This window comes from Pleurodeles waltl, chromosome 4_1 (assembly GCF_031143425.1).
Source record: "Pleurodeles waltl isolate 20211129_DDA chromosome 4_1, aPleWal1.hap1.20221129, whole genome shotgun sequence".
In the NCBI taxonomy this organism is placed as follows: Eukaryota; Metazoa; Chordata; class Amphibia; order Caudata; family Salamandridae; genus Pleurodeles; species Pleurodeles waltl.
In genome coordinates, this window is record NC_090442.1 from 219811882 (window position 1) to 219828647 (window position 16766).

Here is a 16766-nt window from a genome sequence, read left to right on the forward strand (position 1 = left end):
GTGCCTCCTGTGTTATCTGTCAGCATCCCCAGGAATTAGGGTTAAATCATATCTCTGTTCTTGGTTAAACCTTCATGTTTCTAAGTAAACATAATATGCTGTGTTACACAATTGGTTTTATCAATGCGTGTTTTCTAATGTGAGCAGGAGTAGACATGTGCTTCTAATTGGATGTGGTGTAGACATGTGCTTCTAATTGGGTGTGGTGACTCATCCACATGTGGAAACTCAACTGCTTTCCTGATTGGCTATAAATAGCAGAGTGAAGCATGCCTCCCTGCTTGGCTTTGTTTTGCTTCCTGATCTCAGCATCTGATTTGGCAGTCCAGCCCCTGCTGTCATCCTCGTATTCAGGACTTTTGAGGCAATTATTTTCTTCGTTCCTGTACCGGCTGACACCAGGCATTCCTCCAGCACTTCGTAAAAGACTGCAGCTAAGTGACTAGTATTCTCCAGGAAGTTTGTTCTTTGAGCTCTGCGATTTCCTAGAACAGCTGGTGTATTTCAGACCTCGTATTTTGGCAGAATGCTTATCTTGAAGAGACAAATGTATTTCTGAACATTCTACATTGTTATTGTAGTTACTTGCCTAAATGTGCTTCAGGAAATCTGCTTAAGCTCAAGTACTACAAAAAGTGACAGTGCAATTTTAAAAGAGCATTTACGTGACTTTTCTTTCTCTAATGGCATAACTCTTGGATTTAAATTGTGTCATTCATGCCTGTGTTTCAGGTTTGAGGAATTTGCTTTTGAAGGGTTTTTCACACACACAGTGAAAGCAAACCAAACTGTGCCACCCTAACTGTTTAAACCCAGAGTGGACATTTGTATTTCTTGGATTGTTTTTGTTCCTTTTAGTTTAACCCTATGCATGCAGGAGAGTTATACGTGATATAATTAATGCCCTTGTTTGTCTTACTTGTGGATGATAAGTGCAACCACAGTTCTAATTGTAGTGTGTAACAGTGAATCTCTGTGAAGCCGGCCCTAGTGTTGTTATTGTTATGGTACTCAGTTTGGGTTTTCCGTAATGCAGTATTAGTAATTGTGGCAACAGTTATTATTATCCAAGAAAAGTGCTGGAGCATCCCAGTGTTCTTCTACCGCTCCCATGCCCATATCAGAAAGAAAGATTCAGTTTCAAGGAAGTTGAGTGCACTAACTCTACTATCACTCTGTCAACAACAACCTGCCCCACAACCCCCCAAGATACAGGGTGCCTGGCTGGACCGGCAAGACATGGCAGTGTTTTGTCTCTTTCTCCTCCACTCCCCCTTTCCTTTTGGGATGCCTGCCTGGGTTTCTGTGTCCCCCATTAAGTGCTGAGAGGGGTTCCAGGAGGTCGGGGGGCATACCATCGCTCCTGCAGATATCCTGCGTTTCAGGTGAGTGGCCCCATCTCAACATGATTAAAGGCTGCTGGTTCCCTTTTCTATTCCATTCCCAAGTTTAATGGTGAGATACGGCAAGATATACGTTTTGAAATGTGTCAAGTAAAGGAAATGTATCTGTCTTTGTCAGCCACAAGCAAGAAACTTGTCTGGGAGCCTTACCGACCAGCTGCACAATCTCAATGACCCCCTTGACCTTTTAGTGCTTCCATGATGAGATCATTGTTGTTCATTGAAAAATATGTGAATGTAAAGGATATATATACTTGCTCTTTTGTGTAATGTGAAGATTCTCTGTTCGTTCAACACAGATCACACTGCAGCGAACAAATAAACATATACCTGGATAACCTCCTGTGACTGACTGCTCCTTTATTTAGAGCAAAGAAGATTCTGCTTCAACGTAACCTTAACACACCAAGATGAGAAAGGAGCGCTGGCATATGACATGCCAGAAACTAGCCTCTCCGGAAAGAATATGGAGAGGAACACAATTTCGAGCAAATAACACATTCTGTGTAAAGAGCATATAAAATCAAGCTTCAGACACCAAAGTGTGTGAAGACAAACACTATATAGATGACGCACCGAAAATCTACAGTCAATAGCAAATCATTGTTAATCAGCAAATCAGTAAATCAACAAACCCAATCTAGAAAAGGAGAAGCGGAAAACCTCAACCCAACGAAGAGCAAGTAGCCCGCCAGACAAGTGAGCACCCAGGAGCAATAACCTTAAAGGGGTGGTTTTATGTGATAGAGTAAATATCCCATGATGTAAGTAACAGGAGAAACTAGCCATCCAACAGCAACATGCACAAATCACCAAAGTTGACAATCAACAGTCTCAACCATTCTCGATAAAGCATGCAGCTGCAAACCTAAAAAAGTAATGGTTCACCATGTCTGAGAAACTTGCTGCCAACAAAATGGCTGTGAGAACACACCGAAGAGTTGTAGAAAACAAGCACAGAGACACCACGCAAATGCTCAGAGATTCCCCAGAAGCACAAAAAGGAGGTACTGCAGAGTGTAAAGGAAGTAGAAACAAATGAAAACACTGCAAGCCATCCCACATAACTAAATGTAACTTGCATATCAAAATGTTATGATGTACCAAGCACAATAACATTCACTTGGCAACTAATACAGATATAGACTTCAAATGTAGAATTTGTTTAATTTGAGATTATGTCCTAGGGCTTTTTAGTGTTATAGGCTATCTCCACTGATTTCTATAGGAGGGTGTTGCAGTACAAGCAGTCGCCATGTGTGGTGCTTGAATTACTCAAAGGCTAGTCTGGAGAATATTTAAGAATGTTTTATCACTAAAACTGTAGTAGAATTTAAACTTTATTTTTTAAATAGAAATTGTCTTACTCTTGTAATACAATGTTGTCTTGTTTGTTTATTGAACTGCATGTCCTTCCCTAACCCCCTCCTTACATTACCCATTTTGTAGTAATTATTCCCCATTTTCCCATCACTCTCCCTAGTCCATTCCACATTTACTACTAAATTTTATGCTAACATGCATAGACCTCCACCATCAGGCAGAGAGCTTTGTGTAGAAAAGATAGGAAAGGTGGAGCTCTCCAGCCATAGGTGTGTGAGTTTTATAGTACGTGAAGTACAACTACTGGAATGATAGTTTAATTACTGCAATATGCCTTCTGACAATCGTGCCCTTCATGTCCAGTTGTTTGTAGGAAGGAATGGCCATTCTACGTCTAAAGAAGTCAAAGGTGGACCCTAAAATGCTAGGCAACGGTATACTGAGCAAAAACACTAAACAACTACTGGATCACAGAAAGCAACAGAAATACCTCCAAGACCACCAGCTTTGCTCTAGACCAAAATCCTAAAAACAGACTTCTGAAAGGATCTTTTAACCTTCATTCACAGACACCACCAAACAGGACTAATTATTCAGGATAGATCTTCTGCAAACAGAGTAGGACAGGGCACTGGATCCAACTTTAATCACAGGAAGTGATGCCAGAAACAAAAAAATGGGGGCTTTTGGGTGAATCAGTTGACTTTATCATGCAGGGTGCCACATGGCTCATCCTTCTTAATGTTGCTCTTGAAGATTTATAATTTAAAAATATATAACTTTCTATTTTAAATTTACACAGATTACATTTGTATCCACATATAGTAGAAAATAAATGTAGGGAATATTAAATCATTAAAAACAATTTAGAACAGAACTTAAAGCAAAACTGTATTTGCTAGTATATTTATGGCCCTTCATATTGACTGTAGACAAGGGAAAACATCAACATGAGAACGTAAATTCATATACATTTATTCCTTAATGATTGCTTATGCACTGTCAGAACACTACTCCACATATATTCCTTAATTATATATGCTACCACTAGCATTAATCGTTTGAGATTTTTTTTAGTATCTGGTGAAACTTACTAAAGCTTTGGCATTCTTGCACATTACGTAAATTTTAAACAAATTAACGTTATGTTATCCTGTACTGCACATTTTAGCTTAACCGTTCTGGTTAGTGTAGCCTCGTTCTGATGTTGGTACTATGGAGTGAGAACTGTAGAAATTAGTACAGTCAATCTTTTGCTTGAGAAACATGTATCAACTTCTTCAATGACTTCTTGCATTCTTTCAAAGAAAAGTGCCTGGCACCGCTCATTAACACCATCTTTAATTTCTATTTGTCATGATGTACTGCTTCCATTCACATGCACTGAAAAAAAGTGTGTAAATATAGCACCTAAATAAATGGATTTTAGCGTTGCATTGTTCCAAATAAACATGAGACACAACTCAGGTCCATTGAGTAAGCATTCTACCATTACTTATTGTAAGGAAATGCGGTGTATTCTGTGGCGTGGTTGGGCGACCTCACAGTGTAATACACTTACCAACCCCTTTAGTACCAGTAGGTTCCATTTGCTAAACCCTTTATCTCAACCATGAGTAGCTGTAGCTCTGAGCAGCAAGGCTTACATATAGAAACAAGTGTAAAGCATGTAAACAGCACAAACAGAATTGAAGAATAAATTCAAGAGACACTCAAGAAATCCAACACCAATTAATGAGAAATAGACAGTATTTTTTATTTTTAGACACCACAACAAAAAAGATCCACCAGAGTCTTATGGAAATATAGCAATTACAAGGTATAGTAAATATTTACCTTTTACCTTAATCACAAACAAGCTTTGGCAAATTCAATGAATTTGGCATTTACAAGCTTGTTTTAAAAAAACATACATAAGTATCAATGCAGTTACTTTGAGCTACTTTGGGCAACCAACTCCAGCAGGTAGCCAGCCATGGGGATCAGCAAGGTCTTCAGACACAGTTACCTCAGAGGAAGAAGCAGTCTTCAGCAAGATCTTATGGAAGTGTTCCTAATGCAAGTGATACAGGGTACTGAAGATGCTCATGGATGCGATGAAGTTGACGGGGGTCTACTTGCAGCTACTCCTCAGTCCATGAACTTGGTCAGATGGTCCTGGCTGCAGGGGTCCAAGTCCTCTCGGTCCTGGCAAAAGACTAGTTCCCACTGGGCTACCAGTCACCCGGTATTGTGGTTAGAGTTAAATACTTTCCTGGGCGATAGCTTGCCTTCTAGGTGACCAAGCTGTACTGTAATGACTCTCCAGTGTCCAAGAGACTTGAATGCAACTTTGAGCATTGAATGCGGGTGTCTGGTGCTGCACAGTGGTGAGAAGTGGTGGCTTAAAGATTTGGGCTACCAACTTGTCCCAGCAGGCTTCTTCAGCTGATGGTCAGCCAATTGACCCTAGGAGTCTCTTGTTTTGCCTGGACTCCGGAGAAGACTTCTCCATGAAGAGGACACAGCAGGCACACTCTTTTGCTAGGCACCAGGATCAGCAAGTGCTGTCCACATTGGTGCAGCCTCACTTTGCCGGTTCCTCCATGCAACAGGGCAGACCTTCTTCTGTCCTCTTCTACAGTCCAATGAGATCCAAGTTCTGGGTGCCCGGAGAGGGGGTTATTTATACTCAAAAAGTGCTCTCAGGGTAGGATGCAGTTGATGGCTACCAGTTTCCCTCCCTCCTGATGACCACTCCCTGCAAAGTGTGCCATCTAGCTATCCCAGGATGCACCATCCTGCCACTTTCAATATGGTGAAATTCCTCTCACAGAGTTCAGAGCTTTCTAGCCCAATCCAATGAGTGGCTACCAAGGTGGCTACACACCTCGGGAAAACTAGTTTGACAACTGATTTCCCCTCTCCTTCCCGAGTGCCAGCATGTCTACCTCATCAACAGGGTAGCCAGTCTCACAAGTGTTCCTCATTTGCTCTTCAAAGGTGGCTTCACCTTTGAAGCTTGCCTTTTGAGCCAACACCAGTGTGCCTTTCTGCCAAGGAGAGGTAAATCCTCTCTCCTGCATAAACTGCTATTGTCTTCTTTCCTGGGAATCGTTAGCACATCTCTCCAGGAGGGCAGAAAGCTGTCTCAAAGAGAAACCCATTGTGGAGCCATGGATAGGCACAGCAGATTTAGGACAACAAAGAAGCAACATTGTAAAGGTTGCACCCTACAACAAGTTTCATTAATATCGACTTGGGTATCAAGTCGGGCTCAATGTAATGAGAAGTTTGATACCGTACACTATCAACTTTAGTAGTCTCATTCAGAAGTTAGCAGGGCTGCAATGGCAGCTTGCCATTCTTCACGTGCCAATGAGGATACTAGCCTTTTCCACCGCAAAATGACAATTGCAGCTTTTAACTGTTGGAGAATGTAAAACATGATGTTCCACTTTATGATGTACAGCGCCCTTCCTTAGTGTTCTCTAGGCCTGCCTTATGGGCGATATACGTACATTAAAAGGGAAGACTAGGCTTCAGCATGACTTTTAATGGCAAAGTCGAGATAGCAGTTCAAAACTGCCCTTCCAGTCTGCAGTGGCAGACTAGGAGCCATGCTCTCACTTCTGTCACACACAGGGTGGCATAATCAGTACTGCAGTCACTGGGGTAATGCTATCACTTACAGGCCCTATGTACCGAAGTACCATTTACTAGGAACTTACATGTAAGTTAGCTTATGCCAATGGGGTATAAGCCAATCAAATATACACAGTTTAAGGTCATGGCACAGGCACAGGGGTCTGGTTAGCAGGCCTTGGTGCACTCTCAAAGTTGAGAAAACACCAGCAACAGTCCAAAGGCTTGGGGTGACCATACAAAAGGAGGCACTTCCATACACTTATGTTTATGCTTGCTGGCTTTTTCTCATTAAACAGGTATTATACTTCTATGTGCTACTCCTTGTGTTTATGTTATTTAACAAAATGTAGACCAAAAATGGGATATGAATTTCAATCTTTTTCCCCACATGAAATCAAAACTCTGGGAACCAGCTTTCAGTTGTCTCTATGTTACAAGATGCTACCACATGTTTATCTTAGTAACAAAGACTGCCTATCTACCTCCCGGCTGTGGGTACTATTGCCCTCTAACAAACTATGGCACAGAGGTGCATATGTGTTTATGATTCTTAATTTCATGTATGTGTTGACCTATTTAAATAATCCTATGGGTTGGAATAGTCCTATAATGTCTGTGAAAAATATATGAACCAGGCCCTCCCTCCAATTATTATTTTTGTAGAGAACAGAACACCGAGCAATGCTTACTAGATCCATAGTAATTGTCCAGCAAGACAGTTGCAAATGTGCTCTGCACAGGCCCACTAAAGAAGCTCACTGATGGTCAGGAATTTCAGTTCCACTCATTTGGCTCACTGAGAAGGCCAGAATCAAAACCAAAAGTCCCAAGCCTAAAGCACAAAGGGCCTGATTACAACTTTGGCAGAGGGGGTTAATCCGTCCCAAATGTGAGGGATATCCCGCCCGCCGTATTACGAGTCCATTATATCCTATGGAACTTGTAATACGGTGGGTGGGATATCCGTCACATTTGGGACAGATTAACCCCCTCTGCCAAAGTTGTAATCAGGCCCAAAGTGTCCAGGTGCAAGAGTACAGGTTGCATGCATAGGTGCGACATATAATACATCTCAACCAAAAACTTCTTTTCAACTTCTATTCTGTTCATCTGCCAACCAGAGCTCAAAAGAGGAATGTGCCTGAGAGTACAGGGTCCAAAAGGTATGGCACACTTTCACCAGCCCACAAGGGCACTACCAAACTATTCTGCTTCAAAATATTAATGAAAATGTAATAGCTTATAAACATCCTGCAACTGAAAAAAGGAAAATCCCCCAGAAATAACAACCAGTAATGCCCCATGGGATAGGGGTATGTTACAAGTTCCACCTCCATAATTTAGGATAACATTTTGTTTGGATCTCTGCTTTTTGGATGACATTAATGATGACCTGGAACATGCTGAAAAAATTATTTTGCCTACATTTATTTTAAATGATTTCATATTAGCTTTTTTTAAAATTATTTTTGTTATTTTTTAAATATTTAATTTAATTAATTTTATTGAGGTATTAACCCTACAACTGATGTATATATTTAACCCTTTCCCGAAAAGTTTGCTAAATGTTGGGTTCATAGTCACTGATTAGTTATTATTCTGTGGTTTGCCTTCAGCAAAATGTGGCAGTTGTATGTGTCAATGTTGAGTAGATTGGTTATTAGTAGTGGTGAATCAGGAGGATATTCCCAAACAAATGTATCCACAATTTTGACCAGGACCATTGCCCAACCCTCCCCATAAGTAAAAAGCCTGGCGCAGGTTAGGTCTCACCTACTAGACAACACATACGTTGTCTGTTGCAAATCTCACTGTAGGCGTACCAAGAAAATACAGGGGATTGGAGCCCGCCTGTTGCTTACCATTGGTACCATTTGCCTCTCCGCTTGTAAATCTTGTGTTTGTTCTTCCCATGGAGCACTGCCCCTTTCTCATCACTATTGTCTGGCTGACTTCTATGTTTCCCCTACTTGTTTTTGAAGCACTACTTTTTTCTTTTCGGTTAAGCACTCCATGGGAGTGCATGTTTCTTCCAGCTCTCTCCCTGGTGTACTTCGCTCCCAAAGCACTCCATGTTGCTCTATGATCTGTGTGCTTCTTCCCACCCCCTCCATATTGCGTTCGTCCTTGTGTACTCCCCTGATTGCTTTTTCGCATGTGTGCTTCCACTCCCCATCCTCCCTGTAGCTTCCCCCACCCGAGCCCTCCTCTCTTGCCTGTTGTTTTACCACCCCCACCCTGTATGCCCTCCATGCCTGCTCAGCCATGTACTTTTCTACCACTGCCCCCCACTTTGCTCTCTTGCCCGTTACTTCTCCTCCGCCTGTGCACCTTTCATGTTAGTTTTACCTCCCTGGGTTTGCTACCTTAGCCCCCACCCTTCTGTCCTCCCCTGCCACTGCTTTTTCCCCCCAACAAGCTATGGGGCTTAGGTGATGGTTCTGTGAGTGTTAGTGTGAAGCCACATGAAAAGTGGCATGGATAGCTGCATATGTTAAGCGAATGCCACATTTTATGCAGATCTGTCCATGGAGACCAAAGCTGAAGGCAAATGTAAAAAAATCCTTTTTAGTGGAATAATGGAATGTGTAGCTGAATAATAAAGAAAGACGACCTTCATTGTGGTTCACTAATAACTTTGGCGCAGTTTAACAGATCTTCACAAAACTTTCCAAAAAAGGTTCATCCTCCTGGGCTCCTTCCCAGAATGTTTCAGGGTGATTCGAGAAGTGGGGGTAGAGAAAACAAAGGAGGTCCCAAAACACATTTTCCTCATACAATTTCCCCTAGGAATTTTGAACCGCGCTACAGCAAAAACTGCTGAATGGAATTACATCACAATTTGACAGAAAGCAAGATCCTGATCCAGAAAGTGTGCTTTTTGTGATTTAGTGTAAACCTGTTCAGTAGGTTGTGAGAAATTAAGTTTTAAAATGTACAACTTTTTCAGACTGTGATACATTAGTGGTACTACAATGATACTGCAAGCTCAAAATATGAGATCTGATTGGCAGGCCTCCACATAAAAAGAAAGTTGTATCACCATTTTATGAATTGGAGACCAAGGGCCATGCGTGGCGAGCAGTTAACCACCCATCGGAGGCGGTGTTGAACGCAGGGCCTGGCAGCCTTGCTGCAGGCCAGACACTGCGGACAATCCCACACAGTCAAAGGCAAGGCACACTTCAGGGTAGACTAAGTTAGGTATGGTAATAAAATATTACTTTACTTTAGAAAAAAAACTAGAAGTTCACTGAAAAAAATTAAATAATCAAACGTTAAAGTGACGTTATAGTTAGGTGAAAGTGTCATTTTTAAATGGAAAAAGACCAGTTATAGTTAACTGAAGGAACTATAACTCGCCATGCAGTGCTTATGACTTCACATAATACATCACTCATGACATGTTCTATTATATCATTGATAACTTCACTGATTATATCTGAAATTACATAATTGATGACTACACCGTGGATGGTGGGGATGCAAGTTAAAGTTACTTCAGTTAACTATTACTGGTGAATTTCAGTAGCTTTTGTTGAGTTTAAAATGTAACATTTTAACTGACGTTTCCACTTAACTATAACATCACTGTAACCTTTGTCTCATTAAAAATATATATTACCTTTGCCCTAATATCCTACATATATACTTATATCTACAAGACTACAGCATCCAAACTTAACCGATTCGAAATTGTTGTAAATTTGAAGTTTTAGATTTGAAAGAAATGTTAACCAAAATTGTGGAGGTTACACTAGAAACTGGACTCTTGAGTGGGCAAAGCAAAAGGTGTCCCTAGATCTCTTTGCATCTCCTTTATCACTTCTACCAATAACCAATCTATTCAAAATATTGGAACACACAATAATCAACCTTTTGCTGAGCACAAGCCATAGGAGAGTAACTAGTCAGAGGACATGAACCTCACATTTAGCACACTATACCCTAAAAATATTTTTCACCTTGTACCTCTGTTGGTATGTTTTGCTGGTCTGTGTGATAAATATCAACACAAATCCATGCCTATGCTTTAAAATGGGAGCAACATTGTACCTACAGTTTTCAAGGGAAACTGAAATAGAAAATGTCCAGTCAGTTACAAGCTCAGTTGAATACACATGGTGGGTCTACAATGATCACAAACAGTAATACACCCAGTTTAGTGCTATGTTCTATTAGGAGTTGAGCACAAATCGCACTTTATTGCTGTTTGGCAATATGCAAAATGACCTGACAGCTTCTGCCAATACAGTTTGTACGTACTGTGCTCCAATATTTGACCAGATCTGTAAACCAGGTGCAGAAGTACTGCCAGCACCTGGAACAAATGCTATTCAAGTTGGTGTGTATTTGCACCTGCATTTAGTAACAGGTCCCATAGGCCATCAAACAAGTAGACACTCTGTACAACAGATACAGTTGCTCTAGGCATTTGAAATGAACAGGTATCAATCTGTACTGTGGCAAGACTGATGTGCACATATATCCCTGCTTCTCCCTCTAAAGAAATTAGGATAAGTACCAGAGAAAAACAATCTGGATATTTGACCATGCAATTTCATGCCTGGAGGACACATCAGAATTGGGATTTCACTCTTGTCTAATTGTGAGGGCATCAACAGGACTGGTATATACTTCTAAGAGGGGTAATAGAGTGTCAAGAAGCCTGGGCAGTTGCTGTTGTATACATCAGCATAGCTCCCAGCTTGCATTCCACAGCTTGTGGTATATTTTTTAATATATATCTGTTAGATTAAAAGCCCCAACACACAAAGTGCTGTTGGCTAAAAAACACACTGTTTGCTAAAAAGCCGTTGCATGCTTATGGCGACATGGAGCCACTTGGAACAAATGCATCAGGGTCATTAATTTTAACACATGGTACATCACAAAAATCTTAAATAAATAATTAGATTTCCTCTTGTTTTCAGAAAACAGGAAATGTGATTACCCTGTTAGTTAAACCCCGCTTCCTGTTAACTAACATTCAACCATACTGATTCCCTATCATCAATCAAGAATGCTCCAGTCCTAGTTATTAGGTCAAGCGTGCAAGCGCTTTGACCTGTTTTAAGTATTGTGGGCTTTTAACCATGCCCATCACTTTCATTTGTTCCTGGACTTGCCTTTCAAAAATCACTTGATGTCATTGGTAAATGCTTTACGTTTGCCCCGCCTTGAGGCGGTTTGTCTCACGCCTTGCAGACTGCCCCTGTTACATGGATTATAGCACAATTGCTGATATACTTTAGGATGGGCGATCTATTTTTTTTACTTTTGTCTCTCCCCCTTCTTGCTGCATGGATGTCATTGGACTCCCAGCACGAACAGGCACAACAGTGCGAACTGGATCGGCAGTACTGGAGCACTGGTCAAATTGTTCACAGTTACCTAATCGGAGTCATTTCTTGTGGCTCTCTCCTTAATCACTAGAAATTGTAAATGCTTTAGGTAAAAGAGAAATCTTCAAAGCGAAAGCAGCTCTCTCGGCACAGTGGGAGAGCCAACACTACAATGTTCACTGCACTCAGGAAAATTGCCCCATAAGGCTTTGCAGGGCATTACTTTTACAAAACATTTTTGCTCATAACTCAGCCTGTGGCGGTCCCACGACAATGGGACCACCACCAAAACAATCACCACAACACACTATTTCTGTCTAGGTCATCTCTGGGTCAACATACTAGGTTAATGGGGACTCCAAAATAATTACCCCTCACAGCAATCAGTGTCTTTTTAAGCTCTCGTGGCTGGAACTTTAGTTTTACAGCTGAGAGTAGTTAATGTTTCAAGGGCCTTGTTTGTAATATTGTTGCAGTGGGCCTGCCAGCCCTGAAAAGGTGTAGTGCACTACGCCGTCTAAGGGATAAACATAAAGTCACAGTGCATTACTTTTTGCCATTTTCTTTTTGTGGGATTATGCCCTCTAGGGGCTAACCTATATAGTTACATCTTAAAAGTGCTATTTTCATTGTGGTGTCCTCTAGGGACTGTTCTAAGCATTACAGTCATATCAACATACTAAAATATTCATGGCACAGAAACTTCCCCCATAACACCTTGCAGGAAATTACTTTTAGCAAAACATGTTTGCTCATAACTCAGCCTGTGGTGGTCCTAGAACAATGGGAACACCTTCTAAACATTGACCACGATGTGCTCTGTCTACATCATCTGTAGGTCCCCACCCTCCAAAATAATAACCCCTACCACCATTCATTATCTTTTTAAGCTCTCTCATGGTTGGAACTTTTGTTTTACAGCTGGGGGAAGTTATGTTTTATGGGCCTTGTTTATAATAGCATTGCAATAGGCCTGCTAGCCTTGAAAATGTGTAATGCACTATGGCCTACGGGTGCTACATATATGGTTACGTTGCATTACTTTCTCCCATTTTTTTCATATGATTATGCTCTCTATGAACTGACTGTAGGGTTACATGGCCATGTTTCTTCTAAATGTTGTTTTTATTGTGGTGTCCTTTAGGGGCTGTTCGGAGCATTGAACTCAACATACTATAATATTTGCGGCACAAAAACTCACTCCATAATGCTTTGCAGGGTGTTACTTTTACAAACCATTTTTGCTCATAACTCAGCCAAGCCAGAGGTGGTCCTAGGACAATGGGTCCACCTTCAAAACTCTCTGTCTACATCATCTCTGGGTCCTCAGGCTAGGTTACTGGGGACCCCAAAATAATAACCCCTCCCACCATTCAGTGTCATTTAAGCTTTCTCATGGCTAGAACATTTGTTTTACAGCTGGGAGAAGTTTTGTTTTACAGGGCTTGTTTGTAATATCATTGCAGAAGGCCTGTTAGCCGTAAAAAACACCCTGGAAGAGGCTAAGTATATGGTTACACAGCATTACTTTTCACTGTTTTTCATGGGGTTATGGTCTCTCTGGGCTAACAATATGGTTACATGACCATGTTTCTTACAAATTATATTTATGTTATGGTGCCCTCTAAGGGCTGTTTTGAGCATTACAGTCTAATGCTAAACGTTTATTTCAGAAAAAAGGTTTATATGACAATCGTATATGTTTTAATAATCTCTCTTTATAATAATTATGACCATGATTCATGCCAACTTAACATCCTTCTTACACGATGACTGTTTGAACACATGATATGGTTGGGTGCCCCTTCTAGTTCTTTTTTTCCTCTATGGCGGTCTTGTGTCTTTTTGGGGGGAATCATGTTAGCCAGCCAGCAACTCTGATGGGTGGGGTGGTGAAAGTGGTATTCTATTGGAATTAGCATGCCACATTTAAATTAGGATACTAAATGGCAACATTTTAATTTTTTCTGCAGAGGAAAAAGGTAAATGGAAGTGCTATAGTTATATGCAGGGCCATTGAAATTATATTGCAGGAAAAGGCAAAATTATGAGGCAAGGTTGACCAATTTATGTGGCAAGAAAAGTCCAATTCTGAATTTACAATGCCAATAGCTCTAACTCAAGAAAATACGAGACATATTGCATTGCAAATGCTTGTTAACTTTTGCAATTGCTTGTAATCTGGGAAAGTGCTACATTTCCCAGGGCCAGGTCTGAATGGGTCATCCACTTCATTTACTTGCTCTACATTCTGGGATTTGTAATTATATAATGGAATACGTGTCAGAAAACAAAGCAAAAACCTGGACTGGATGAGCTACCCATTTATGGACCTGGGAAACTTATACACCTGGCCCGGTTCTAGAGTGGGCAGACCAGAGAGACAAGCCCACACAAAGGAGCCCTTAGGCACTCCCAAGAGCGGCCCTGGCCCTTCCAAACACCATTCTGAAAAAGAGAGTATTATTGTGTGTTATTTTTAATGTTTCACGTGTGCCTGCAACTTGTCCTCTGGGCCTAATGCCTCATTTGCTTCAGAACTGAGGTGAAAGCTCTTTGTTGCTGACCAAATCCCATGCTTTCTTAGCTCCTTACAAGGAGGAGGCACTACAGGGGACATCAATGTTTTCAGAGAAGAATGGAAAACTTTTCTTTCCTTTCTTAGAATCCGGAATGTGTGAAAATGTTTACGTTCCTTTTCAGCCTAGCAATTTTTACATGTTTGGTTTATAGATCCTTTAGGAACAGTACAGAAAACGCTAAATAAGTTTTTGAAGTGGTTTGTTCATGTGTGTGCTGTTTTAACTTAATTTTACAAAGTAGAAAAATAAAGGCTGTTATTTTGCCCTTTGCTGTCCAAGTAATAAGATAAAAATACACGCCAGGCCAGTAAAATGCTGGCAAGATGGCAACCTCTCCATTCAGGGCTATTGAGGAAACAGTGTGTCTCTGATAGCTTGAAGGGGCTCGGGGCAAGTCAATCATTCTGGGAACACCTTAGTTATATTGTTGACTGGTATATGACGTAATCCATTCTAGCCTTTACCCCCTTTCAAAGGCAGCAAACTCTGGCCCATATTTATACTTTTTTAGAGCCGCATTTGCGCCGCTTTTTGATGCAAAAGCGGCGCAAACTTACAAAATACAATTGTATTTTGTAAGTTTGCGCCGTTTTTGCGTCAAAAAATGACGCAAATGCGGCGCTAAAAAAATATAAATATGGGCATCTGTATTTTAAGGTTGTTTTGAAATAATTTGCTTTTTCTCTTTTTTCCCTAAAACTCAACCATTCTGTGATTACCGCTACTACGTCAAGTGCTCTAAATTCACCGTGCCTTTTTTGGAAATAATTCTTGGAGAGAAACTAAAAGCCGCATGTAAAATGGTGTTTAATTCCTACAATTGTAAACTGTGTTGTTGAGGCAGTATCCATTAAAAACACACCATTCATTGGTTTACCCCAAAATGTCTTAAAGGGAAACCAATCTCCCCTCTCTAACTATACATTATATTGTGTTCTAATCAATGTTGCTTGCCCATGTTTTATTCAAAAGCTTAAATTTTAGATTTCCCCGTCAAACAAAAGGTGAAAAATTGATTAGTTTGATGCATTGATTTATGAGCTCTGACGTAACAACTGAGGAAGACCACATTCCAGTGATGGAAGTACATATTATAATAAAAAGCAATATTTGTCAGCTCAAGGGGCTTCAATTTCCATCGTGGATTTCAATATTGCAGTCTTGCCCTAATATCCTGAACTAATTCTTAAACAGATTGTCTCAATTACCATTTTTCACTATTTTATTTTTAATATGGGTGATGTGTGAGAGAGAGTCTATGACAGTTTGAAGAGAAATGTTGTGTTTATTTTTCTTGCAACATCCATTAAAAGTTTCTTTTAGATCAAAGCAGGACCTCACATATGAGAAATGGGAGGGTGGCACAGATATTATATGCATTAGTAGTAGTGACCTGCAGGTATGTTACATTACTGAAAACACACGTCCCTATCGACGAATATATATATATATATATATATATATATATATATATATATATATATATATATATTAGATATAAATACGTCCAGAATTTGGACGAGCGCCTGTGCACTGTCAGCTTACCTGGCCAAAGAGGGCATGAAAGAGCTGACATTGATTCAAAAAGCCACAAGCTGTTTCGAACAGCCCCGCTCACCCCCACCAAATTCCATTTGACTCAGGCCCCCCAACCCCGACATCATGAATCCGTCCCTGGACTCACCGTTCCTCAGGAGGCAGCAGGTCCTGCCGCACTGCTGGGCCGTGCTCTCCCAGTACCGCCGCAGCACCCGCGCGCCCCTGCGCTGGGACTCCTGCAGGTCGAGGAGGAGCCCGGGGAAGCGGCGGATCCAGCAGTTGTGGTAGAAGGCGGTGGGGGAGCAGAGGCAGTCCGACCTCCACGCCAGGCTCAGGGCCCCCAGCAGGGCGGCCACGGCCAGGGGAAGGGTCAGGCCCCCTGCATGCTGCGCGTGCACTGCCCTCATGTACGCTGCCGGCAGGGAGGGCCGAACACCCCCAAAGTGTCGCGAAGAGTGACAACAGGTCAGGGGGGCAGGGTTCACGGCGGTGTGGGGGTTACCCCTCTCCATAGTGCCAAGAAGGGGACGCGCCGGCTGCAGATGGGAGGGTAGCTGTCGGGGCGCGCGCCTCGCTCGGTCGCCTGCATTTTACTTTTGAAAGTAGTCAGAGCTCCCCCTTCCTTCGCCTCGTCAGCGCCCCACCCCCTTACCTGCGCAACCCCAGTCACAGGCTCGTATCTCATGATCTCACCCCACCCCTTCTACGCCCCAGCTACAGAAAGGGGCATACACGCAGTATAATTTCGCATGAAACCTCCAAGAATGTGCATCCCACGAGAGCAAAAAAAATACACCTGTGCGTGGTATTCCCAATGAAGCCTTCCGATACGGAGGGCTCAGGTGGCTTTAGGAATCTGGACGCCCAGAGTTATTTCCATGGCAGGCGTCTGTGGGCAACCTGTGAAGTTACCCTATTCCCTTGGCACCGTAGGAGGGGTGAAACAC

At 41.7% G+C, this 16766-nt stretch overlaps 1 protein-coding gene across 2 annotated transcripts in view; it reads right to left on the reverse strand.

Moving 5' to 3' along the window:
• MANSC4 (MANSC domain containing 4) overlaps positions 1 to 16430 on the reverse strand; it is a 36220-nt gene extending 19790 nt beyond the window's left edge. For both annotated transcript variants that reach the window (XM_069228177.1, XM_069228176.1), the window contains exon 1: positions 15965 to 16430. In XM_069228177.1, the coding sequence (XP_069084278.1) occupies positions 15965 to 16331 (367 nt within the window). In that variant the 5' untranslated portion in view covers positions 16332 to 16430. The remainder of the gene's footprint in view (positions 1 to 15964) is intronic.
• Positions 16431 to 16766: the final 336 nt, after the last annotated feature.